The sequence below is a fragment of the Phoenix dactylifera genome, chromosome 3 (assembly GCF_051530095.1).
Source record: "Phoenix dactylifera cultivar Ajwa chromosome 3, Ajwa_hap1_PhDact_Kaust_v1.1, whole genome shotgun sequence".
Lineage (NCBI taxonomy): Eukaryota > Viridiplantae > Streptophyta > Magnoliopsida > Arecales > Arecaceae > Phoenix > Phoenix dactylifera.
The window spans coordinates 44,980,707-45,007,204 of record NC_143192.1 but is presented as its reverse complement, the minus strand read 5'-3'; the positions used below and the strand labels follow the sequence as shown (position 1 = coordinate 45,007,204).

The 26,498-nt window shown below is 39.0% G+C and overlaps 1 protein-coding gene across 4 annotated transcripts; it reads left to right on the top strand.

Annotated features, from left to right (window-relative positions):
• Positions 1-1,813: 1,813 nt before the first annotated feature.
• Positions 1,814-26,191, top strand: LOC103708491 (uncharacterized). Of its 4 annotated transcripts, none has more exons than XM_089929704.1 (12): positions 1,814-2,572; positions 2,671-2,750; positions 6,331-6,518; positions 11,562-12,483; positions 12,651-12,778; positions 15,786-15,845; positions 15,938-15,988; positions 16,124-16,194; positions 22,118-22,269; positions 22,365-24,620; positions 24,693-25,460; positions 25,592-26,191. In XM_089929704.1, exons 1-12 carry the CDS (start codon positions 2,106-2,108, stop codon positions 25,597-25,599), a joined length of 5,151 nt encoding a protein of 1,716 aa, XP_089785830.1. In that variant the 5' UTR covers positions 1,814-2,105; the 3' UTR covers positions 25,600-26,191. The 4 variants fall into 4 exon arrangements, with proteins under 4 accessions (XP_089785830.1, XP_008791654.4, XP_088574729.2 ...); XM_089929705.1 differs by adding an exon at positions 4,324-4,465 and having other exon boundaries at positions 2,513-2,572; positions 24,693-26,191; XM_008793432.6 differs by having other exon boundaries at positions 24,693-26,191.
• The last annotated feature ends 307 nt before the right edge of the window (positions 26,192-26,498 follow it).

The window sequence follows — 26,498 nt, the reverse complement described above, 5'->3', positions numbered from 1 at the left end:
CCGTGAACCAAACGAGCCCTAAGTATTTCGTTGGACTCTTTTGCAAGCATTGGAATTTAATATTTCATCCCATGGTTCCTCTTTTCCAAGGGGTAATCCTTGACTTTTCCGCTCTTTACAAAGTCATGTACATTGCACGTGCTCAATACCAATGCATTATTATGACCATAATATTTTTTTTAAAAAAAGAAGACGAACAAGACATGTGAAAACCTATTGATATCATTAATCATGATCGGGGCAGAGCTTGAAGCCCCGAATCCACAACATCGGCACCAACCCTCAATGATTTTACCTACTGATTATTCATCATTCTTGATATGTCACCTGGCCTTTCGATTGTTCACAATTCCAATATGGTAATAATAATATACCATATTTGAACTTAAGCTACGAAACAAGATAACAATCATTAAGATCATCATATATCATGTCACAATAAATCATCATACATAGAGATGCATATGCTTGTATAAAATTGCCATATGATACCTGACCATGTTTTTGCATAGCAAAAGTAGCCATTACTATTATAACCTGGCTTTTAGCATTGATAATATCTCCATGTAACAAAACTTCTATGAATATGTTATCTCACATTACGATAGAAATGATTATTGCAACTTCTAGCTCAACCTAAGCATATTTTATTTTTAAATAAAAGAATGGATGCCATGACAATCACCATACGCGATAATAACTGAAAATATTAGAAAACAATAAATCAATAATGAATAATTTAATTAAAACAAAAACAAAACTATTTTTAAAAGCCAGGATGGATTTTTATTTTTTAATCTGAAAAATATTTTATTAATAAGATCAAATAACCATGGTTATTCTCATCATACTGCAACCATTACATTAAAATAGCAGTCAGATTTATTGCCTATGCATAGTTAACATCATAAAAAGAAACTGAAACTATCAATATCATAACTTTTGTTATTCTAATCTTAATTATAATAACCACCATTGTACTAAAATGTTATCAACTGAAATCATGTTTAGTAGCCAACTCCCCGTTCCCCATTCCTAAAGCGGCAATATATGGTGATAGGGGGAAAAGTGGACCATCCCACAAAATGCAATTAAAGCACATGAATCTGACGGCAAGCACGGCCTCGACGAGCATGACCTCGACAAGCATGACCTCAGTAGGCATGACCTCGGCAGGAACGACCTCGGCACGTGTGATCTCGGCTAAACAAAGTCCGATTGACCTCGAACCGACTCTGACTCCACCAATAGCCAAGCCGGTCCCCCTAAAGAAAGGACCATCAAATTCTCTATATTCGGGATCAAATCCCGTAATCTCCGTCACAACGGCTGTCAATATTTGAATCCACGCAATCTCAACCGATCGCCAACTAGCTCGAAATCTCGCGCCATCTAAGGTAACTCATTTAAATCAATATTTGCGCAATCACATCCGATTGCGTGTAACCACTACATCCCCTCCTATAAAATAGGAGGACTCTAGGGAGATCATCTTCTTCCGAGGCCAGAAAACATCTCTCCATTAAAATATCTCCAAAGTCCCTATCTGACTTAAGCATCGGAGGGCTTTCGTCGAATCCCCCCGCCAAAGATTTTTTGCAAGTCTGTCGGAGATAGCCATCCACCACTGTACTGTAGCAGAAGCTCTTCCTTCTCGGCCCGCGGTCAGCGTCTATTTTCCAGCAACATATGGCATTATCCGATTTTAGCCAATTTTAGCCATCTATTTCCCTCCCAAACACTCCCAATCCGAACACTGTAAAGAAAGGGAAAGCAAAGTTTCGGTGTCTGAACCTTGAATTCTACCCCAGATCCAGACATATAAATTCCCCAAACCGCCCCACTCACGGCGCTCGTGTGGCGTTGGGCGTCATTCTCACTCACAGGAAGCGACCGCCCTCAACTTCCCCAAGTCCTTTCCCGAAGCCACCGCCAAAAGGAAAAAGCCATTAAAAAACTCATTAAAATCCCATCGCACATCAGAACTCGCTTCCTCTTCTCGCCGACGGAGTGCCTTCGCAACCAAAGAACAAAGCCCCCCGCACATCCTCTCCTATAGCGAAGGGCGAACGCCAAGGTGTTGTCTAAACCCTAGGTCTCGATCCATGGACGGCGGAGAAGACGAGCTCCTGGACGTTCGTACCCTCTTCCCGATCGGGGAGGAGCAGCCGCCCCCGCCGCCACCGGAGAACGAGGAGGCCACCTTCCCCCGCTGGGAGGATGAGGGGGAGGGGGGAGCACAGGCGATTGGAGCAACCGAGGTGGACGACTCGCAGCTTCTGTTCTCTCCCTCCGTCCGCCCGTCTCCCCTGACCGGAGACGAGGAGGAGGCTTCTGCCTTCGAGCCGGCTGCTCCTGGAGATGCTACCGCGGGAGAGGAGGCCGTTAAGATGGGCGTGGAAATTGCGGACCCCGCGGCTGAGGCCGCGAGCCAGGGCATCGGCAAGCGGAAGCGCGGCCGACCGCCTAAGGCCCAGGGCGGCGGAAGGGCGCCGCCGGCGAAGAGGAAGGAGGAGGAGGAAGTGTGCTTCATATGCTTCGATGGGGGTAATCTTGTGGTCTGTGATCGTAGGTGAGTAGGTTTTGTCTCTCGGTGTGTCGTTTCTAGGGTTTCGATGATGGTTTTGTTGTCAGAAGATCTTCTGGTTCAAACGATGTTTTTTGTTCTAGGGGTTGTTCAAAGGTGTATCACCCGGCATGTGTCAACAGGGATGATGCCTTCTTTCGCACGAGGGGACGGTGGAATTGTGGTAAGTTTACCATATTGTTCTCGTTATTTGTTTATTCACAATTACACGAGTATGCTGACTCTTTAATGTGGAGTTGGATTTTGGAATGGGCCATTTCAGTTGGCGATTAGATGGTTACGTAGTATTGTACATGTTCATGGTGTTGAAAATAAGAAAAAAAAAATGGAGCATATGATTCATGACTGTGCATGGTATTAAGTTCAGCAGACTCAGCAATCTTACATTGCTGTGTCGGTTTAGCGGGTTCATTTCTGTGATAGCAAAATTTCGGTTTTGTTTGACCAATGGCATTTATCCGGACCATGTACCTTCTTGACTCGATGGTTTGATCACTTTGTTTCTTTTATAAAGGTTGCTCAGATAAATACATTGCTCCAGAGCGTGATACAGCAAAGAAAATAAATGAAGCAATTCAAGGAATTGAGAGGGTACTAAAGTACCTTCCATGCATTTGTTCTAAGGATTGATGCTTTAGCTTAATTCAGGTTGCATCTACAGTTTCCTCAACCTGGAGTAGGAATAACTTCTGTATATTGGCAAGATAGCATCTGATTAGCAACTTCCATGCCAACAGTACTCTCTTTACATCCAATTTTCTTGGAACATAGAACAAATTAGCAAATTCCATGCCAACATTACTCTCTTTACATCCAATTTTCTTGGAACATCAAACAAATGTAAAAGCAAGCCAAGCTTTAGGAGTCCATTAATGAATAGGTGGTAGTTGATGTTACGGTTGTGCAAGAATGCAGAGTCACCCTCTTTTGCAATGGAATTAAGAGACAAAAATCAAATTTCATATGACTATGCCAATGAATTTATAACTATTGTGGCGAAATTCCAAATATAGGGTTCTATGGGCAATAAAAAATGACCATAGAAAACAAATCACATGCTAAAAAGAGAAAGGGAAAAAAATATACATGTGGTTTGGCACTAGGGATATGACCATCGGTGGGGACAACAGAGGAAGCTTTACCATAATATGTATTATAGATGGTTGATTTCTTGAAGTTACAAGATCTCTTACAAATCGTAGCTTGCTGCTACTCAAAACTCCAAAATTCAAAGAAGATACACTAAATCCGAAGTGTCAAACACACATAGGATGAAGTACAAGATCTAATTAAGCTCTAGCCACTATGATGATGGCTCATGGAGAGGCCATTCTCTTTGCTGATATCCAAGTACAAGACACCACTGCAGCAAATCTCCACCCTAGGCTTGTAAGCCCCACAGATGCGCCTTTATCGTCTTATCCAAAAAGCTTTGTAGGGACACCATATGACTACTTCAAATGTCAATCAAGTCCAAGAAGTACTTGAACTTGCTAACAGGGGCAATCTTGGTAATCATATTTATTGGTTATGTATTGTATGATATCCTTCAGACATATTCTTGATGAAGAAGCAATTTCATACCTGAATGTTCTCAGCCATCTCATGATATATCTGATTTTCGGTTAAATCTATGACATGTATTTCACATCTGACAACCATTTCATCTTGTTGCAAGCCTAGATCATCAATCACAAGAGATTCACAATTTAATTTTGTATTTGACCTGTAAACAGGTTTTGCCTAAAACATGATTCAAAGTATGTCTTGATGATGAAAGTATGTCTTGATGGCGATAGACTGTTGAATCATGCACATTTGAAGATCGTGAAAGAAAGGTGTACAAAGGGACGAAATGCATTGAAGTGTCACAAAATGGTAGTACTGCTGAATGGGTTGACTTTTCACATTGTTGCTGAATCCAGGCTTGGTTATTACGCCCAAACTAATAAGTTGGATATTCAGTGAGCATTGTCCAATATGTAGATATGATGGAGCATACTGGTGGTTCATCGAGGAGTACGGAAAAGAAAAAAAAAAGGGAAACTGCACAATGATGTTTCTTGATTCACTTTGTCTAATGGCTTGGTTGTATGTTGGTATTCACCATCCACATTAAAAAGCTTATCAATTGGAATATCATAGATATGAAGAAAATATAGAAATTGGATTGCCCCTCGGGCTGCTAATCCCTATTCGTAAGGGATAACAAAATCCACACAAAAGATGATTTATGCTATCCTCGAAGGTTTTATTGTGATTGGTGGATTCCCTCACCTCTCTGACCATTCATTTGGAAATGCCACACTCTTTGTTCTAGTGTTATCCCCTTAGATTAGGGGTTTTGGACCTATGGTAGGCAAACGGGCGATAAGTGAAGAGTTTATACAAGACTATAACTTTTGATAATGTTTTTTCAAGGGATCTGAGTTTTAATAAGATTTGTAAGATTTGTGATAAAGGATTAGAAAGATAATGAATCTGTAAGATCTGTGATAGGATGAAAGCGCTAATTGTAATTGGTGGGTACCCTCACCTCTTAAACCTTTCATTTCAAAAATCCACATCCTTTGTTCACGAGTTATAAATTAGGGGTTTCGTTAGCCAAACAGGCTATAAGTGAAGAATTTATACATGGCTATAACTTTTGGTAGTGCTTTTCCAAGGATTGAGATTTGTGACAACATATCATAAAGATATTTATTTTAGGTATTCATTATCAATTTGCCTATTCTTGAGCTCAAATCTCATGGACATTTTTTGTGTTAAATTATCATCAAACAGTACAAAAATATTGGAAATAATTTGAAATATATTTTTTGCATCCTTTTTTATTTTTAAAGATTTTATTTATTTTATCTATTGTTTTAGCATAGAATCACAAAATTCTTACCCTAAAGTTACCAAACAAAATTACTTGAAATGATACGTTATTCGCTTTTCTTGACTATTTAGTTTCCTTTATTTTTATATTTTCTAGTTACGAACTTTGTGGGTTTTTATCATATCTTTTGGCTGAAACTGTAAATATTTGTGCATTCTTATAACATAGATTAGCTCATCCATGATGTATATTATCAGAAACAAATCAAGGTAGAAAACGCATGCAACCACACTTTCATTTGAGCATTAGATGCTCAACTTTCATGAGGAATGGTTTGGAGTTGTTATGGAAATGGCATACTCTTAACATTTTTATATTTGATATTGTTTGATGTAAATTTTATAAGAGGTAATTTATACAGCTGCTCTATGGTAAGGGTTCAACAGCTGCTCTACAGTAAGGGTTTATAAAATAAAAAAAGGGAAAAGAAAAATATCTTGAAAAGCTGATTGTCATGAAAACTTTATCAGCATAACTGCTGTCAGAAAGTGGAGACGGCAGAAAAGACATGTTACAAGTATTTGCGAGGAGGGTAGTTAGAGAAGCATTGTAATTTAAGGATTCTAATCAGTCAGTTGCTCTTACTTGTGCTCTTGATAATCCTCATAACTTATGGTTGCCCTTTTGCTTTAATATATATCAATGTTTATTTTTGTACTTTGTTTTGCAAATTCCCCCTTGTTCTCTTTTCCTGTGGAATATTGTCCTTGATAGCAAAATATTGGGTCAATAAAATAGGACATTGCTGTTATTCTCTATATCTAGCTATTTTGGTTTATAAAGCCGTTGGAACTTTTCTATGGTTTTATTGTGTCGTGGATCTTCGTCAACATCTGGTTGTTTTTACTTTGCATCTCAGGTTGGCATATATGTAGCATATGTGAAAGGGCAGCTCAGTACATGTGCTATACCTGTACCTATTCTCTGTGCAAAGTTTGCATTCGAGAAGCTAAATTTTTTTCTGTTAGAGGGAGCAAAGGCTTCTGTGAGACTTGCTATAGCACTGTAATGTTGATAGAATCAAGTGAGAATGGAAATGAGAATAAGGTGTGTTCTCGATCTGACTTATACATGATACATTCTATGTTCCTTCCTGAAAAATTGATAGTTACTTGGATTTATTGGTTTCTTTTAAAGGAGAATACATCTGAAATTATACACTTAACTTTCAAATGGCAAGTCATGATCAAAGATGTACTCTATAAATTTGAGAGAATAATTGATTGATGTTTTTTCCTTTTTGATTTCCTCTTAATATGAGCTCAGGAACCTACTAGTTCTGTCCTTATTGGTTGCTTGCATCTCAGGTTTATATGATATATTCACTATTTTGTTGCACTTCTGTCACCTGAAACTTTTATGCTCATGACAAAGGCATCCAAATGCCTTAAGGTGTCCAGATAAAAAGGCTATTAAGATGCCTTAAGGCATCCAGATGCCTTCTTGGCGAGTGGCTTGGTAGGCTCTGGGTGGCAATATGAGGGAAATGGACTTCCCCCAGTTGTGCAGACCAATAAGAAAGAGCATAATATTTGATAAAGGGCTACTGAAACTTGTTGTCTCTTATGTAGCAAGTTTAGATGGATTCCAAAAAGTTGTGCTACTTGAAATCTAGTGTTGTATGTACATGTAGAACTTCAAATCATTAGGCATGTTATTTTTTATATTCTTGACCAGTGGAATTGTTAAAGTTTGGAGATGCAACCATTATTCTGCATTCTTTATTTTGACAGAGTAAACCAAAAGGATGTCTTAATTGCATGTAATTGAACAATTCTAGCAAAATAGTCCATATTCATAAAGTACCACTGGCATCAGATCTATTGTGATTAAGATTTAGATGCCAGTCGGCCTTGGTGTTGTATGAATGAAGATGACATTACTTCCAATAGCTCACTCTTGGCAAAGTTAAGATGAATTTGAAGAATTACATTCCTAGACAAGAGGCCACATGTTTTGGAGATTCTTGCCAATGCATCAATTCTTCCTAGATAAGTAGTTCTAGTGACACAACATGATGTTTTGGTTTTGAGACAACATGATGCAAAGGGAAGAGGTGTCAAGGACCTTTTCTACTTAAGTTATTTATTTAAAAATCAATTGGCCTTTGGATGGAGCCATATTGGACCATTGATCCCAAATTAACCATCAGTTGCAACCAATTAATTTTTGGTTTTAGGTGAATCATGATCTTTGGTCTTGAAGTCTTATGGGAATTTCAAATTGCAATGGTTGATTATTGAAGTGCTTTTCATTTTGATCGGCAACAGTTGGATCTTCTCTGTCCAATCTTTTATTGTGGTGTGACACATCAAATAGGGTCACTAGGATTTACTAATAAGTAAGAATATGAGGAATCATACTTCAGGTTTAGGTGTGGATGGAAAATAGTTAATAGGATTTCAATGCAATTGAAGAAAAAAATGATCAGGTTAACCTGCTGAGAGCATGCATCATTTGTAGAAAAGTAAACTAGTTCATGAAAGACAAGTGAGTGCTTAGTTCAAGATAATATTACCATGGAATCGACAGAGTTGCTGATTTGCTGTAGTGTCTTGCACTTTGAACTGATGTTGATGTCATGCCATGGTCAAAAGCCAAATAATCCACTCATATTTAGGGGCTGGACATGGGTTTGTAGTTCTTGATCTTGGTGTGGAATTGCAGGGATCTAAGGTAGGATGATGGGAAAAAGTATTTGGAGGTGATAAGTGAGCATTTATTGTAGTGTTGTATGTGGTTATAATTTTGGACAGCATGCTGAAATGGGGCTTGGTGATGGACTTCAGGTTTTGAAAGATTGGTTGGGTAAGGGCAAAATGGTGGTTTCAGTTTAAGTGGAGAAAAAGTTGGGAGGTAGACGGGAGCCTGTCTTGTTCTAAGAGGGGATCAATGGTCTCACACTACTTGCAAGAAAGAAACTCTTATTAGTTTATCTGTGATCAGAACTTACACCATTGTTTGGCTTTTGTAGCATCTCCCTATCATCTACAAGGGGAAGGTACAACAAAATAAAGGAATAATGATGGGCAATATAAATTTTGTGTGGATCCTGGTACATGTGGACTCTCTCCTCTTTTTCCATATTTATCTTGATTGAAACGCTTTCGTTGTCTCCCATATTTGATAGAATCTTTGGATTAAATATTATTCTATTTTTGCTCAAATCTTGGGGACCTTCCTTGGCTCGAGATCCTTCCATATTTGGTTGATCATTGATTGGAGATCACCTTAGATTGGAGAATTTTTGATTGTAGATTACCTTCCATAAGTAGCTAATCTTTCCTTTTCTTCTACATGTCCTTTGCTTTCCAAAAAAATGTTCTCTAGCCATTGAATGAGACTCAATATTAACCAATGGTATGGTGTCTCCTTGGACAACTAAAATGCTGCCACGTGGTAACTCGCTCAATTGCATAAAAAGCCATACTACTCATTCAATTGCAAAAAAAAAAGCCATACTAAGGATTATTTATTATAGTAGGGTCCTTGGGGGGCTTAAAAGATCAAAAGGAAAGCTGAAAAGAGTTAAAAAGAAAGCTAAAAGACTTAAGATCTAATTATAATATCATCAAGCTCTATTGAAGCTAAAGATGCTTTTGTCATTGTCCTATAGTAACCAAGGTTATAGATTCTTCCTCCACCTTGTAGCACATAGAAAGCCCCCATCTATTTCATGATTAAGTATGCTATTGGGTTGGTTTGGGTTTGAGTCCTCCCAAACCAGCATTGGACAAATAGGGGTTCAGGTCTAAATTTTTTAACCGAAACCGTACCCATTAAGGGCTCGTTTGGTTCGCAGGAAAACGAGGGGGGAAAGTGTGGTCAACGGAAAATTAATGAAATGCCTCTTGTTTGGTTGGAGTTTTCAAAGGAGAGAGATGGGAAAGTTGTATTCCCTTGGGAATATGATTCCCACATTTCATGGGAAAGTCTTTCCCATGAGAAACATGGGAAAGTTACTTTCCCATGAGGTGGGAATCACTCCTTTTTTTTTTTCCCAAAAAGACCCTTCAGCATTAAAGAAGCATTAAAGAGGCATTAAAGACCTAATTTTTATTAAGGGCATAATAGGAATTATACATAACTTTCCTAGGAAAATGGATGGTCAACCAAACATAAGCACTTTGAAAATTAGTCACTTTCCCATGGTTAACCAAACATGTCAAAAGTACTTTCCTAGGTATCCTCTTCCTAGGAATCTGATTCCCAAGAATCATATTCCTAGGAGGGAAAATACTTCCCGCGAACCAAACGAGCCCTAAAGGATATAGTTAGTCTAGGTCAGAATAGTCAAGCTTTCATAAGATTCATTGGTTCTATGGGTCGAGCCTAGGTATGTTAAGAACATACACTGTCCAGCACTCACCAGGTTTCGATCAGGTACATATTGGACAGGGTTTGATCCCAAGCAGGTAGCAATATTTAGTAAATTTAATTCCCATCATGCCCTTAAAACAGTTTACCTCTGACATGTTTAAAGTGTAATTGATAGATTTTGTGAGAAATGTGATGGATATATATAGAACTATATATTATCTACAAGGGAAACTTAAGTTTGGAACAGGACTGGATCAAATCCAGATTTGGATCAGACCTGGTTCGTAAAATCCATCCCATGTTGTAGCATATAATATGACCAGGTTGGGCCTGGTTTGGGTTGGATACATTTTTACAAGACTTGGACCTGGACCCAAATTTTTTGATTCGTCCATTTTTGGACCCATAACCAACCGTTGGGCCTATGGATGGGGTCCAGGTCAGGCTTATAATCATTATTTGTGTTTGTTAAATGCTAAAGGGGTTGCTCAAACTTGTGCTTTGCCATTAGAATCTTGCAGTTGTAATAGTCTTTTGATGCAAAACTTTCCACCATGAGATCTAGAACTAGTGTAGATCTGATTTTCCCATCAGATTTTAATGATAAGCAAACCAAAATAATAGGGTCCATCCTCGAGCCAAGTAAAGCCTAGATCTAAGTACGTGGAAACCATCATGCAAGGGAAGAAGGGATAATACTGGAAATAACCAGAAGTTTTCTGATTGCTATCTAACAATTTGATTCCACTTTTTCTTGTCTACAGTTATGCAAAAGAAAAAGGGGTCATAAGACTATTTAATACTACTTTCTCATTAAAAAAAAACATTTTCGGTATAGATTTAAATAATAGCTACTATAATAACTGCCCTTAATTTCTAACATGACCTACCAGGAGCTGTCCTGATAAAACTATTGTTAGATTGCTAACTAACAAACTAATGGACTCAAGGAACGGTTCAAACATGCAGACAAACTCGCTCATAAAAGCAAGGCAACTCTTTAAGAGAAACGGGATAATTAGACTGAGAGTGCCTGAAAGAATCGAACTTGACAAGACTTTCACAATAATCCAAATTCGTAGGACATTCACTTGGAGGCTTTCTTCAGCAAACCCTTGGGGACTGGTTTGCAGTTTGGTCTGGGAACTCATACTTTTCCTGCACATCTACTTGATATAAATGAATCATGGTTCCCTGGCGCTTCATGCTTGTACTTGTGACCTGATCATGTTATATGATGTGCATGTGACTCATATTTGCAGGTCCATGTGCTTGCAACTTCAGAGATAAGGCCCTTTCTTTGAGAGGTTATTGTTGTATTTTGGGGTTCTTAATAGCAATATCTCATATAGGCCTGAGTGCCTAACCAAATGATATATTTATATCACGTATTACTAACGAAAATTGCTATATCTAGACTCCAGTGCCAGCATTTTAAAAAGTGTATTTCTCTGAGTAAGCAATAGTTCCAGTCTCTGAAAATGATAGTGTAGAATTGATTTGTGGTGGTGAGTTATTAACAGAACAGCGATGAGTATTGTAACCAATGCTTTATTATTAATGTTCTTTATACTCTTATCATGCCATTGCTTGTAACTCTGAAATTCCATGTGTCTGTATTGTTGCTAAACCCTTTACAAACATCGTGAATTGCCCCATCTTTTACTTATTTGCACTTAAATCAGAATGAATTTGGTATAAATCTAACATGCATTTTAATAGCCCTATGGTTTATTTTTTTCATGTCTTGCTTTTTTGTATTTGTTACAGGTTGGTGTTGATTTTAATGATAGGAATAGTTGGGAATATTTGTTCAAGGAATATTGGTTATATCAGAAAAGAAAACTAGTGTTAACATTAGAAGAGCTGAAAAATGCTAAAAATCCATGGAAAGGATCTGGTGTTTCTGCATACAATGAGGAATCTTCTGATGATTTATATAATGCTAATGATGACCAAGAAGATAGCTCTGAGAGCTCCTCAGGATACCATGATGGCAGCACTTCTTCCAGAAAAAAAGTGAGAAAGCGTTCTCGGAATACTGTTGATGATGAAAGTTCAGCTAAAGAAGTAGATGGTGAAACGATGTCCATGCCTGAATATCCTGAGTGGGCTTCGCAAGAGCTTTTAGAATTTGTGGCACACATGAAAAATGGTGATAAATCTTTTCTGACGCAGTTTGATGTTCAGGCTCTTTTGCTCGAGTATATAAAACGAAATAACCTTCGTGATCCTCGTAAAAAAAGTCAAATTGTTTGTGATCCACGGCTTCAGAACTTATTTGGGAAGGCCCGTGTGGGGCATTTTGAAATGTTAAAGCTTCTAGAATCACACTTTCTTATAAAAGAGGCATCACAGGCAGATGCAGATGACAATCAAGCAGTAGTTATAGATCCTGATTCTGGTCAAGTTGATGCTGAAGGATACAGTGATACAACAGCAAAAATGAGTTTAGATAAGAGAAGGAAGTGCCGTAAAAAGATTGAAGGAAGAGAACTGCAGACCAATCTTGATGATTATGCAGCAATAGATGTTCATAACATCAATCTGATTTACCTCCGTCGCAACTTGATGGAGGATTTGATTGATGATACTGACACTTTCAATGAGAAAATTGTTGGATCCTTTGTAAGGATAAGGATTCCTGGTACAGGTCAGCGGCAAGACATGTATCGCCTCGTGCAAGTTGTTGGTAAGTTCTTTTTCCTGTTAAGTATGGATTCTTGGCAAATGAGGATTCACAAAGCTGAATAAATAGTTGGGACAAGGCTTGATGGTTATGGTTATGTATCCTTTTTATTCATGCAGATTGAGCTCAGAATGTTTAAAGATGACAAATTGTCAATCTTTTCTGTGCAGGGACACAAATGTTTGCAGAAAAATACAAAATTGGAAAGAAAACAACAGATATTGCACTGCAGATATTAAATTTAGACAAGATGGAGGTTGTAACTATTGATGTCATCTCAAATCAGGACTTCACTGAGGTTGGTATTTGTTGTCTCTCTGTAGTTTCTGCTTTCTGTCTGACCTTGTCCGGCAACACAACCAAGAAAATGAGTATACAAGCGTAATGGTTTCATTGTATTTCATGATGGGAACCTTTACATGCTTGAAGTTGCCCCAATGCCATGAAGCATGGACATGGATACAGGATATGGATAGAATAAGAGATGGATACATTAATATGACAAATATTGAAAAAGTAGGGCATGATATGGCTAGGAATGCCGATAAATATATGTGCATATGTTATACATACATGTATGTATACATAAATACCTATGCTCATGTATATATGTAAAAGAAAAATCTATAAAGTATAGTGGATAATTGAGATAAGATGGTCTAACTTTTGATGATAGAATTAACTTTCACAAGCTCATCGTTTTGATCACCAATCAAATCTATAGATTCCAATCCCTACTTCATATTTTAGCATTAACTTCTTAGCATTAAGAAAAAATATGTTTCTTCCCCCTCATATTTGGAGTAAGGTCTGCCGAACCGGTACCAGAATCCATACCGGTCGGCGCCTGGTACGGTTCGATATCGTACCGAACCGGTAGGGGTAGAGCGTGCCGGTTCACGAACCCGCACTCCGTTTTTTTTGGTGTTTTCAAGATTATTTAATTGGTAATCACTCTTTTTGAATTTTTTCAATGATTTTAAATCTAATTTGCTATTTTTTTGATGTTTCTATGATTTCGGTTTAATCTAGATGATGCATCTTATTGCTTTAAAACGATACAATTAATAAAATAAACAATATAAAATATCTTCAAATCAAGTAGTGACGTGAAAATTAAAAAATAATACAATCAATTACATACATTTCAAGTCCAATAAATACCTATTGATATCTAAAATCGGATCGAGTGGCGATGCATATCCAATCATCAGTATAGTCAGGAGGCACATTAGCCCATCTCTCTAACCAAGCGGCGTTGTACTCTTGTACTTTCATCTCATAAGGAACACACACCAAGTTATAAGCACTCTTGGATCTCTTGCTGAAGCTCTGACTTTGAGAAGTATCCTTTGGCTGATAATATAGCTGTAAAGGAGCTGATCCGGATATGCCGGCTGCAAAATCTGAATTGTAAGATGCTCCGAATTGTCTAGGATAGTAGCCATCAAAAGATGCTTCAGACGCATCATATTCATAACTGCATCCATATGGGTCACAAGTTGCCTGTGGCTGCGGGTAATAGGATCCAATATACGACTTGGAACTTGATACATTTATGGATCCTACTTCGCATGCGAAATCATCTGTAGCTATATCATGTCCTCCTGAGCCTCGAGGAGCCCGTCTTTTATATGCATTCGTATTCTTGCGGGCTCTACCAGATCGTGCACCGTGGTCTCTATCCTATATAGTATGCGTAAACTAGGACTCACCGATAAATCAAAGACCAGCCTGCACATGTGTCTCATAAATAGTTGTCTTCTGTCATCCACTCTCTCTTTGGCCGGCAGATCCATGACCACTAGACCAGCCTATCTCTATCCTATATAGTATGCGTAAACTAGGACTCACCGATAAATCAAAGACCAGCCTGCACATGTGTCTCATAAATAGTTGTCTTCTGTCATCCACTCTCTCCTGGTCTCTGAATCTGAGTGTATTGACTCCTCAATACTCTCCATTAGGGATGCATGTACCTTTCGTTTTTTTTTGTGTGCTGGGCAACTACCTTCTTACCTTTCACGGCCCTCTCTGCCTGGCTATGCTGGGAGGATGTATGTCACCCTTCTGATAGAGTCAACTGGATAGCGTAGTCGCCTCGTCTAAGCATTTCTTGATTATATCTTTGACAAGATGTCTCGGGCAAGAAGTCATGTGGTGACTGGCTCCCCTATGGCTGTGATTGATCAGCTGGAAGAACGTGTGGAATATTGCGCTTAGCCCATTGCACTGCATCGATCCTAGCCTCAGCTACGAAACTGGCCGGAGGCGATCCTCGCTTAAGCTTCGGCTTCTGCTGTTGGCTTATAAGCCAACTGATCATAGGATTATCCTCATCATCAACGAAAGCATTATAGATCAAATCTGTATACTTGAGCTCCACTTCCTCCGAAATGCACTTCAGCCTCACCCTCAGATTGTAGTGAACATACATATGGTCGTTGAGGTGCTTCTATGTCAAATGGTTTCTCTGCTTGCTGTAAAAATATTAAAAAAAATTACATATAAGATAGTACCATATTAGTAACCATTTAATGCCAGGTAAATGTCCTTCTGATATGTAACCTATCTGGATTCATACTTTTTTTACTTACGACAGTTGCCGAGACTCCAAAGCTATCGTTGCTCTCTAAATATTTTGGTATATAAAAAAGAAGCGTTTTGTACTCTGTTAATAATAGAAGATATCAATTAACTTACGCATGCCACTTAAGTAAACTCACCTCTTGTAGACATAGGGCTGTGACTTCTGAATTAATTTATATTAAGTTATAATTTTATAATTTGTGTGTTGTTGCTTGGTGCTTGATGTGATGGTACTTGTTCATTTTACTTTTTTAAATATTTTTGCAGTTAGATATTAGATTTTATTCTTTGGATTGTAGCATGATTATAAGTTTTATCATAATTTTAAGACTTTTATCCTGAAATTCTAAAGCCATATCATACATCCAGTGATTCCAAACAGATACAAAACATTCTAAAATTTTGTGATATATGTTTTCTGATGGTTTTGTTTTTCCTAATTTTTATTTGATTTTTCAGATCTCTTTTACACTGAAACTCTGAAACTAGGACCAAAATTATGAAATTAAAACATGGTGGGCCCAACCAAAACTAAGTTTTCCAAACTTTGGCTTCCAAGATTCCCCTTGTATTGGAAAATCCTTCCCTTCTCTGTCTTGCTTGAAAGAAACAAAAAAGGGATATATTACATTTGGTATCATCTGCTTTCTAGTAATCATGTTTTATCTAAGTCTCCTTTTGTTTTTTCTTTTGACTTATCAATGTTATATTTGTAGGAGGAGTGCAAACGCTTAAGGCAGAGCATAAAATGTGGTTTGATTAGTCGGCTAACAGTGGTAATACTATATGAATTTCAAATTCTGTTGTTCAGCGTGATCTTGTTCTTCATTGTCCTATCTGATAATGTCTTTCATTTGAATTTCTTTAGGGAGATGTCCAGAAGAAAGCTAGGGTTCTTCAAGCTGTGAGAGTTGATGATGTGAGTACTTATCCAGTAGACTAAGTATTATACAATTGTTGCCTATCATTTTGAGGTTTCGATTATATGTTCTTTCACAAATGATAATTCTTTCCTTACTTTAGAATGCACATTTCTTATGTTCCTTTTTCTCAGTGGTTGGAAAGTGAGAAGTTGCGTCTTGGTCACCTTCGTGATCGTGCAAGTGAAACAGGTCGTAGAAAGGAATATCCTTTCAATATAAAATCTATGGTTTTAGTTTTTAATAGGAAATTTGATGCTTGCTTACTGCACTGGAACTATAAAATGTTATTTTCTAGGTTGGCATTATTTTAATTTTTTTTCTCCTGTTAGAGACGTGGTCTTCAGCTTAATTGGCATTGGTATATCAAGTTAAATTTACTTTATGTTATGCACATCTAGTTAAGTACATTTTTTTATTCTTTGAATCATTTATTCTCCATTTATCTCCATGTGTTCTATGTTGAAGACTGACTTCTTATATCGTGTATTAGAATTCTTTTTGCACTTTTCCTAATTACCCCTAAACTTTAATTGCATCAGATTCACAAAAAGAATAAATCTGATATTCTACATATTCTGAATGCCTTTTGTTTATGAAAACAGCATTGTCTTGTTTGAAGCTTCACCTTAGCTCTTTGCACTGGGGAGAACCTTTGATATCTTGTATGTCATTGTTGCCCAAGAAGACAACCCAAGAGGGGGGGGGGGGGGTGAATTGGGTTTTAACTTTTAAGTAATAATTGGAAATTTAAAACTTAATGAGTAACTAATTAAAATTATTGCAGGCAGATTAATTAGATTACTAGTTGTAGTGAGTGGAGAAGATGGAAGAGACAATAAACCAATTACAAACACAAGAGGTTTTATAGTGGTTCGGAGCTAACCCTTGCTCCTACGTCCACTTCCCAAGCTTCACTTGGGAGTTCACTATAATCCCTAGGATTACAGCCGATTGTTTTACAAGTTCACAACCCAACTTGTTGTTTTCACGAGATCACAACGAACTCGGTCGGTTTTTACAGGCTCACCGACTAGAACCATCCGATTGTTTTTTCGGGATCACAATCGAACCCTTACACCGTTGGTTTTAACTTCGGCTCACCAACAAACCTCAACAACCTTGATTCAATCCCCTGATTGAATCAAGTAACAAGAAAACAGTTTGTAAAGAGTACAGGGAAAGCTTCTTAAAAACCAAATATGAACAATATAAATAATGTAGAGTTAGAAGTCCTCAAACAGATTTTGGAAGAGGAAGTAGGGGCTTCTCGAACTCTGAGTCTCCTCTTTGAATGCACTGAAGATCTGATGTCAGAGGAGAGCCTTGAATGCGAAGGAAACGTTTGTTGGATGAAGTTCAATGCGCTTTCCTTCTTTCTCTTGTATTTACTCTTGAGAGCCTTTGGTAGGTGGAAATCCCTTTTTGTTTGAATGGAATAGCTCCCCTTTTTGTCTACTGCTGTTCACTCTAGCTATTTAAGCAGTCCACTTTGAAAACTAGCCGTTAGACACCACTTTATGGCCGTTCTGCACAATCTGCAACTCCTGATAGTGTATCCGTTGGGATCGGAGTCGACTCGCTCGATCTGGAGTCGACTCGGCTGTTGCTGGAGTCGACTCGTGCTTTACTGGAGACGACTCGCCCACTGGTCAGAATTTGAATTAAAGTGCTGTCCCGTTCTGGAGTCGACTCGGCCAACCCTGGAGTCGACTCGCCAATGTCCGGAGATGACTCGGCCCTCTGGAGACGACTCGTTATCAGGGTTCCAGAGATCTGTTTTTCTGCATTTCTTTCTCGAGTCGACTCGGATCATCTTGGAGTCGACTCGGCTCTCAGAGTCCGAAAACTGTTTCTATGTGTTTTGAGTTGAACTGCCTCGGAGTCGACTCGCACTTTGTTGGAGTCGACTCGGCTCTTAGAATCCGAAAACTGATCCTCTGTGTTTTGGCTTGAACTGCCTCGGAGTCGACTCGCACCTTGTTGAAGTTGACTCGGCTCTCAGAGTCCGAAAACTGATCCTCTGTGTTTTGGCTTGAACTGCCTCGGAGTCGACTCGCACCTTGTTGGAGTCGACTCGGCTCTCAGAGTCCGAAGTTGGTTCTCTGTCTTCTAGTCTTGCTTTCCTCTGAGAGTCGACTCGTACTTAACTAAGAGTCGACTCGTAACCTTCTGGAGTCGACTCGGTTGCAGGGTCTGAAATACATTGTTCTGTCTTTCTTTTGTTACCCTTTGGAGTCGACTCGGAAACATCGAAAGTCGACTTGGAAACCATCGGAGTCGACTCGAACCCTTCTGGAGTCGACTCGCTGACAGGGTCTGAAAATCAACTTTCTGTCTTTTTGTCAGTTCTCAGTCGGAGTCGACTCGTAGTGTACCGGAGTCGACACGAGCATGTGCCAGAACTTCTGAAACACTTGGAGTCGACTCGTAATCTTCCGAAGTCGACTCGAGCTTCAGACTTTGGTTCAAACTTAGTTCCAAACTTAGCCAAAATGTATTGAACCAAAGCTAGAGACACTTAAGCATAAATTCACAAATATTTGGCTGAAACACTAGATTGAATTCATTAGTATAACATCAGATATACTCAATTGCTTTGAGCTCATCAAAATCAAATAGGGTTATAATCAATCACTCCACAATACATGGTGATACTTGTTTGTATGTCCAAGAAATCTCTTTCCTCTAGCCTGTTGAGTATGACTTTGGCATAATTCCTGATTTGAAAATACCTGTGGTTACATTGTGCTTGCCTTGAACTCATCATGTGCAAGGGCTATGATTTCCTGCAATGTTGTTGTCGGAGTCTTAGCTTTGTGTTTTAAAATTATCCAACATTTTGCGATCATTCTTGATGCACCTAAAGTCATATAGAATACCACTTAAGGGTATTGGACTTGATAGCCTCGGCCTATTTAAAGAAAACACCTGTTAGGAAGACTATGGGAAAGAGAGTTAGCATTTCCATTTCATGTCCCCATGTGCATGCAAACTTTCTTATGTATGCCCTTAATTGATCATGACGCACTATCTGTCTTACCCCTATCCTATGCAAGTACGAGATGCTAACTCTTTTAGCCTCTATTAATACAATATTATTTTCCACTCAGATTTATTAAACTCTTTATTAGTTACTTAATTGATGTCCACCTAAAGGGACACTAGATCTTAGGGATCTTGCTGCAGGCTTGATCTCCTTGAGCCATTTAAGTTAATTAGAACATCGGTTTTCATCTTATTCTACTTGTACTTCCATCTGTTCTAAAGGTCAACCAAGTTTTGCATCTGGTAGCAATGTTATAACAAGTGCGAGAACAAAGTGCTACTAAAATGGAGTTAACTTGCAGCCATTACCCTTGCAACATGACGTGTGTTCTCCAATAATCAGCCATGCATGTCATTATCGTCCAAGGATCTTGGTACCAAGTACCGCACTGGTATAGTATTCATCTGAACCTCTTATTTCTCGAACTGAGAGATCCATGAATCGGGATCCTGATGCATATAAATACAAATGTTCCAATGGTGGTTGTTTGATTATTTGGATCAATTGTAATTATATCGAATATAAATATCAAAGATCCAAAACGGCTCTCCAACCATTTTTCTCACATTTTATCCAGTACATCTTGGTATGGGTCAATACATACCTTGGTATGCCTCGGTACAAGACAGTACGGGGCGGTATAAGATCTGTACTGACTTAGACTTGAGTTTTATACTGGTTTTCATCCGGTACGGTATGCCCTATATCAAGCAATACAACAATCCATGCTATCATCCACAAACTTCTCATATCATATGTAGGCTATAACTTGCGCCTTTAATCTCTCAAAATCTAGAAGCTTCTCAATGCTTGCAAATGTAAGAAGATATCCTTAGTTTTCTCAATATTACGACTCTTTTACTCCTATGGTTAGGCCATTATTAAGGGGCCATTTAGGTGCATACATTTCGAAGTTCAAACACAGGTTGCAATTGGAATTGTAGTTGCAAAAATTGTTTTTGTCTGGGGTTTTTTAATTGAACGCTGTAAAAGCAACTACATTTGTTTGGTTGTTTGATGCTGAAAGAGATATGGTAACCTTGCAAATGATCTGCTAAGGTTACCCCCTTGTAAAAGGTAAACTATTAACTATTCTTGTTATAGTATAATAAGGATCATATTATTTTTATAATTATAATATAAAATACAATAATATTATAAAGTTGTCAGTGAATTATTATGTCAATAGTTAGTATAATAATTATATCACTATAAAATAGTTTGATATTGTCAAATTAGATATATTTTATAATTATAGATGTATATTTATGATTTACTATAACTATTAATTATTATATAATAGGTATTATGATATAGTGATGACTATTATTATAATGTTTTATAAAGATTATAATAAGAATCATTATGATACAATAATATTTAATGAAGTATATTTCCATTGTAATAATAATATTTATACTATTAATATAATGTTAGAAAATATATTTGATATAATAATAATGATGTATATATACAATAGTAAATTTATATTTTATAATATATTTATTAAACTAATTAATATATTTAATATGAATTTATATAAAATTAAATTTCAATGATTGGAAAGTGGTAAAGAATTCTCTGAAAGGCCACTTCCAGTTATAACTTGTAATTGGAATAATAGACAATTTTGCATGCATTTTCAATTTTAGGATTTTGGCCATTTTTTGCAATACAAATGCAGTCTATAGTTGCAACTGCAGGCATCCAAATAGTCATTTTAGATGCTTGAATTCGATTGCAGCCTGCCTAATAGCAGGCAAACAAGTAGGTCCTAGGAGCTTACTGACTTTTATCATACCATGATTTCAAACACACGTGGCACCAAGGTTTGCCGTACCGGTTAATACTATAATGTATCGGGTGTACCGTACCATATTGGTACCGAACTGGTACGCTGTCTCATACTGTATAGATACTTTGTCCGACTCGCCGTCTCGTATCGTACCACATACCAACATTGTAATAGGATGGTACTGGTACAAGGTCTGGCACCGAGATGGCGAACCTTGTGTGGCATGCTTGGCAAGTGTTGTATTTCATGGTCAAGCCTTGTACCTTATCCTTTTGGATCTTTTCTCGGCGAGAAAGTCCTTGCTTTTATAGAAAAGCCTATGCATTTCAAATTTTCTGAGCAGTTTGTGTCTCAATGATGTGGAGGCCTCTATTTAAAGCAATGCTTCTTTGCCGCCTCGTAGTATAACATCGCCCATTAGGGATATGACTGTTGGTTATGTCTTCACCTCCTTGCTAACAAAGTTTTCCAGCTCCTTAGCATCTTGGGAACCATTTTACGAAGTTATATTTGAAAATCATATGCTGAGCCCTCTATTAGTTTTTATATCCATTGCACAACCAAAAGTTGTGACAGTGTTAATAGGACAGAGTGCCACATACCCAACACAACCACCATTAAAATAACTGAACATAACCATCTTTTACAACATATAATCATACGTTTTGCTAGAGGATGAAGTTGATTAACCCTTTCATTTGTTTACTCTTTTGCATTATAGAGAAAAACAATGGCACTTTGCTACTATGATTAGTCTCCACACTTTGAATTAAGCTGTTTGGCACTTGTTTCAGAAGTATCAACACTTGCAATGAAGTGTCCAAAATAGTCTCCAAGCTGTTTGTGCAAAGCTTTCCAATTCTAGAGCACACTGTATATATAACTGCTGCAATTGTTATTTAAACTGCTTTTAGTGCACGAAAAAGCCTTTTTTTTTTTTTTAAAAAAAAAAGATTTGATATTTGCATTTTGGATTTCTCATTGACACATTTCTATGTGATGCTTGCTACATGAAGCGCTTTTGTTTTCCCACCTGCTTCTTTGTGGGCTCTTGGAAATCTTTGAAATTTGTTACGAGATAGTTGTTGTATTAACCTTTCCTATAATGCTCCTTCATATTATTGTTCAATCACTCATGATCTACTACCTGTTTTACTTGAATGGAAGTATATATGATCTAATATTTGGTTTCTGTAGAATTGGTTAGCTACATGTCATTTATCAAAAAACTTGTCCTAAAAAACATATAAAAGCAATGATTCAGTAATACTTAACCATTTTCACGCTTAGAGAATGTGTAGAAAAGTTGCACATTCTGAGCACCCCTGAGGAACGCATGCGCAGATTAAATGAAGTTCCTGAAATCCATGCTGACCCACATATGGATCCAGATTATGAATCTGCTGAGGAAGAAGAAGTGGATGACAAAAAAGGAGGTACCTTGCCTTTCTGGCTTGGTGCATGCTAGTTGCAGCTTTGGCATTTATTTCTTATATTATAAATTATGCTACTTTGCTTTGTATGTGTGCAGATAAGTACAGTCGGTTGAGGGAATCTGTGTCTCGTAGGAAGGCAAGGGATTTATTTCCTCCAGGCAGAGGACCAGGATCAAATTATAATGGGAGTGGGGGATCAAAAAGTTCAAGCAATTTGAACAGAGGTTCCCGGACAGAAGATGCACAAGACAAATTGGACGCATATAGTGATGGTGCGGATAGGACAAATGAATTGTCCTGGAATCAAGGTAAGGATGCACAATGGACAAAAAGCTGGGGAACGCCAAATACCCAAACCAGTGCGACAGGTCTGGAGGCTGGCATTTGGAATAATAACCAACTTGCTACAAAACCTGGAAGTACACATGGTGTTGCAAGTGAAACATCAGCATCTGTACCTTCTGGACTTTCAGTACCATCAAACGTCAGTGAGAATGATAAGGTCTGGCACTATCAAGACCCAGCTGGAATTGTCCAGGGACCCTTTTCAATGGTACAGTTGCTCAAGTGGAATAAATTCTTCCCACCTGGCTTGAGAATTTGGCTAACAACTGAGAAGCAAGAAAACTCTATATTATTGACTGATGTGCTGAAGTCCCAGAATTGTTTGCCACAGCAGGAGCCTCAGCATAACAGCTATCCTCAGCCTGCAAATTTTGCAGGTCCAATGGGTAATAGAGATGATAAATATGGTGGCAGGACAGGGACTAATAATTCCACATGGGTAGGCATGCAGAATGGGAGCAACTGGAGTGCGAGCCAGAATAATGCTACTTTCTCAACTGCTGGTAATACCCTGCCAAATGCTGGTAGATGGGCTACACGGTCAGCTAACTTGTCTGCACTGGAAATGGAGGCAGTCAAGGGTAATAATGCTTGGTTTGGCCAGCCCAGTTGTCAGAAAAGCCCCAGATCTGCAGCGCCATTTTCTGGGAATCCATACCAACAACCATCTTATCAAAGTGGAGAGGGTCAAGGATATGCTGGTATATGGAATATCGGCCAAGATCATGGAAGTACATGGAATTCAGAGAGGCCTAGGGGGTCAAGGGCTAGTGGTCAGGGTTATGAAAGACAGCATTCTAGTTGGAGCCCTCTAAACCAGCAATCTCAACTAACTTCTGGTGAACCTTGGAAGGCCCGACCAACAAATTATTCTAATCTGCCTACTCCCACCCAACAGCCAAGTAGGACAGACTGGACTAGCGTTCAAGGTTCTTTACATGCATCTGCATCTACGGCTTCTTCTATTCAACCTATGAACTCTGGCTGGGGCACCACTCGAGTTACTGGATTCAGTGGGGCACATAAATTGCCCACAGAAAATCCTGATGGGGATCAGAATATGCCAAACCAATCAAATGGTGAGGGTTCATGGTCTGTCACATCTGCTTCTGTGCCTAGTATGAGTAGAATGGCTGATGTTGGTGGTGCCCAGATTCTTGAGATAGTAGATCAGTTTGGTGATCCTTCACTATCCGTTCAGCAGAAACCTACTGAATCTAATGCACCAAATATTGTGGTAAACCAATCATCTCTTTTCCTCAAAAAGGAAGAAATTTCTTCAAATGATGCTACAGTTTCAGGTGGCTCTGCCATGAATAAGAGCCAGAGCTTTGAAAGTGATTACCCTAGTCCAACTCCTCGAGGTGATGGGAAGGAGTTTTCTGGAGACCAGCCTAATGAAGCTGATCCTGCCACGAAGTGGCCTCAAGCACATGATAGCTCAGCTTCTGTAAGTCAGGGGTCTGATCCTGACCCTGCCTCTCTTGCATTCAGACCATTGGATCCACAAGCCCACCTTTCACGTAAAGTAGATAACATGCAATTGCTGTCAAGGAATTCAGATGAAGGTGTGGCAGATAAAGATATCATAAGTGAGATGCAAAACTTGTCCACTCAGAAATCTTTCTCTGAAGAACAGAACAAGCAGCCTCCTCTAGCAGGCATGGAAGAGAAGCTAGTTGATCCTGCCTCAAATATTAAACCGACAGCTGAATCTGATGTGCTGGAGCTCACTGCAACTCAAAGATCAGAAACTTCATCAGCTTCCAGGCCTGTGTGTGAATTGCATGGACGGGCACCGGCTTCAGCTCACAAACAGGAACCAAATGGTTCTAGTACCGTTCCTACACCCCCAGGGGGAGAGCTGCACTTCTCAGGTCCTGATCCTATAAAATATTCTAATTTGGAGGGCGCACAAGATACAACTGCCATTGAGTGGTCATTGCCATCTCCAACCCCAGGTTCCCGGCCTTCTGGATGGGATATTGGTGCTGATTCTAGCTCAGGTAACATCCAAAACTATCGATTGGTCTTGCTTGATGGTTTTAACATGCTGAAAGCTTTTCCATTGAATGTAGGTTCGTCTGTTGAATTAGCAATATTATCAAACCCTGGCTGGGGCACCAAGGCAAAAGATGTTCCGAGTTGGGGAGGGGCTCCGCAGCTTAACGTAGGTACGGGATCAGCACAAGGAAGTGAAAACAGGGGTTGGGCAACAGCAATACAAGGACATGCAAACACAGGCAGTGGAGCACCAACCCAGGGAAATGCAAATGCTAATGCAGGTTGGGGAACACTGGGACAGGTTTGTAACAATGCAAACACTGACTGGCGAACACAAGTACAGGGAAATACAAATGCAAACTTACGTTGGGAAGCTCCAGCTTGGGGGAACTTAACAAGTTCTAGTTTGGGAGCACCCATCCAGGGAAATTCAAACCCAAATACTGGCTGGTGTGCACCTTCCCAGGGAAATTCAAACCAATTTTCTGGTTGGGGAGTACCACCAGCAGGAAATGGGATTCAGAATCTTGGTTGGGGTGCACTAACACAGCAGGGTAATAAAGATGCAATTGCTGGTTGGGGAACAGGGAGCAATAGGAGCTGGAATTCGCCAGCCAGAGATCCTGATAGCTGGGGCGCTCAACGGAGGCATCATGGAGATGACTACCCAGAGGGCAGGGTATTGAGGCATGGTGGTGGGAGAAGCTCATGGAACAGGACTCAGTCAGCTAGCGGTGGGGGGTCATCACGACCACCTCCGAGAGGAGAAGGGCCGAAAGGACAAGGGCAGCGAGGAGTGTGTAGGTTCCATGAGAATGGGCACTGCAAGAAGGGTGCATCCTGTAATTATCTGCATCCATGATTGGAATTTTTAAATTTCCATTTCTTTTCTTGCACAGCATAATCACCTTGGTAGCTGATAATGAGGTCACGAAAGCTCTGCTTTGTCATGCCATGTAGAACTTGTGTGCAGGTATATGAGTGTACAATTTTCTTTCCAGCTCTTTGCACTCCATTCTGTTTGTACGACGGTGTACCTCGAGCAGTGAAAGCTTCACATGCCGCTCCTTGCTAAGATGCACCAGAAGAAGATACTGGATAGCTCGTCAGGACTCTACACTGCTGAAATCTCATGCTAAAGCTGGTATTTGTCGCATCCAATTGTGATGGCTGGTACCGGTTTCTGGACTACAATAGAAAAACTGGTTGGCCCATTTGGTTCTTTCCCATTTCCTCAGAAAAGTTACAGAAGGATAGCGAACATCTAATTGGTTGGTGAGTTCTTATCCTCCCGACTGCTGCCTGATAAGCATCTTTGAACAGATCATCCTTGACCAAGAGATCATGGTTACCAAAAGCAAGTTCTTAAAAAGCATTAGAATCAGCCGTCAATGTTCTGTTAGCCAACACTGCCGTGATGCACTGAATCCATTAACTATACCTTTTGGGCATCGGTTCGGATGCAAGGCATTCGGTAGAAAGTGTATAATCTTCTTGAAACATGAGACCTTGTATCAATTAGGCGTGCTTTTTTGCTGCTGAGCTCAAGATAAGCCATCGGATTCTGTACTAATGTTATTCTATCATTGTATTGGTATATCCGGCATGGAGGATAGTTTGCGTATTGAGTGTCAATGCATCCTCCGTATCGTATATTGGTACTGATCTGGTACAATATAGTATATTTCGTATCGTTCGGTTTAGTATGGCATACTATAGTTGAGCTTTAATTTATTGGTGACCTCTAACTTTCATTGTTGCCGCAATCAATCTTTAATATTTTGGACAGTGTCATTGGCAATTATGAAGGAACCAATAGAAAAGTAGGGTAGTTGCATGCCTGCTTTGTAACTCTAGTGTATGAGATGGTCGTTGCGTTT

Coding starts and splice junctions, on each gene's coding strand:
- LOC103708491 (XM_008793432.6), top strand. CDS start 2,106: ATGGACGGCGGAGAAGACGAGCTCCTGGACGTTCGTACCCTCTTCCCG. Junction 6,519..11,561: donor AGAATGGAAATGAGAATAAG/GTGTGTTCTCGA, acceptor TATTTGTTACAG/GTTGGTGTTGATTTTAATGA. Junction 16,195..22,117: donor GAAACAGGTCGTAGAAAGGA/ATATCCTTTCAA, acceptor AACCATTTTCAC/GCTTAGAGAATGTGTAGAAA.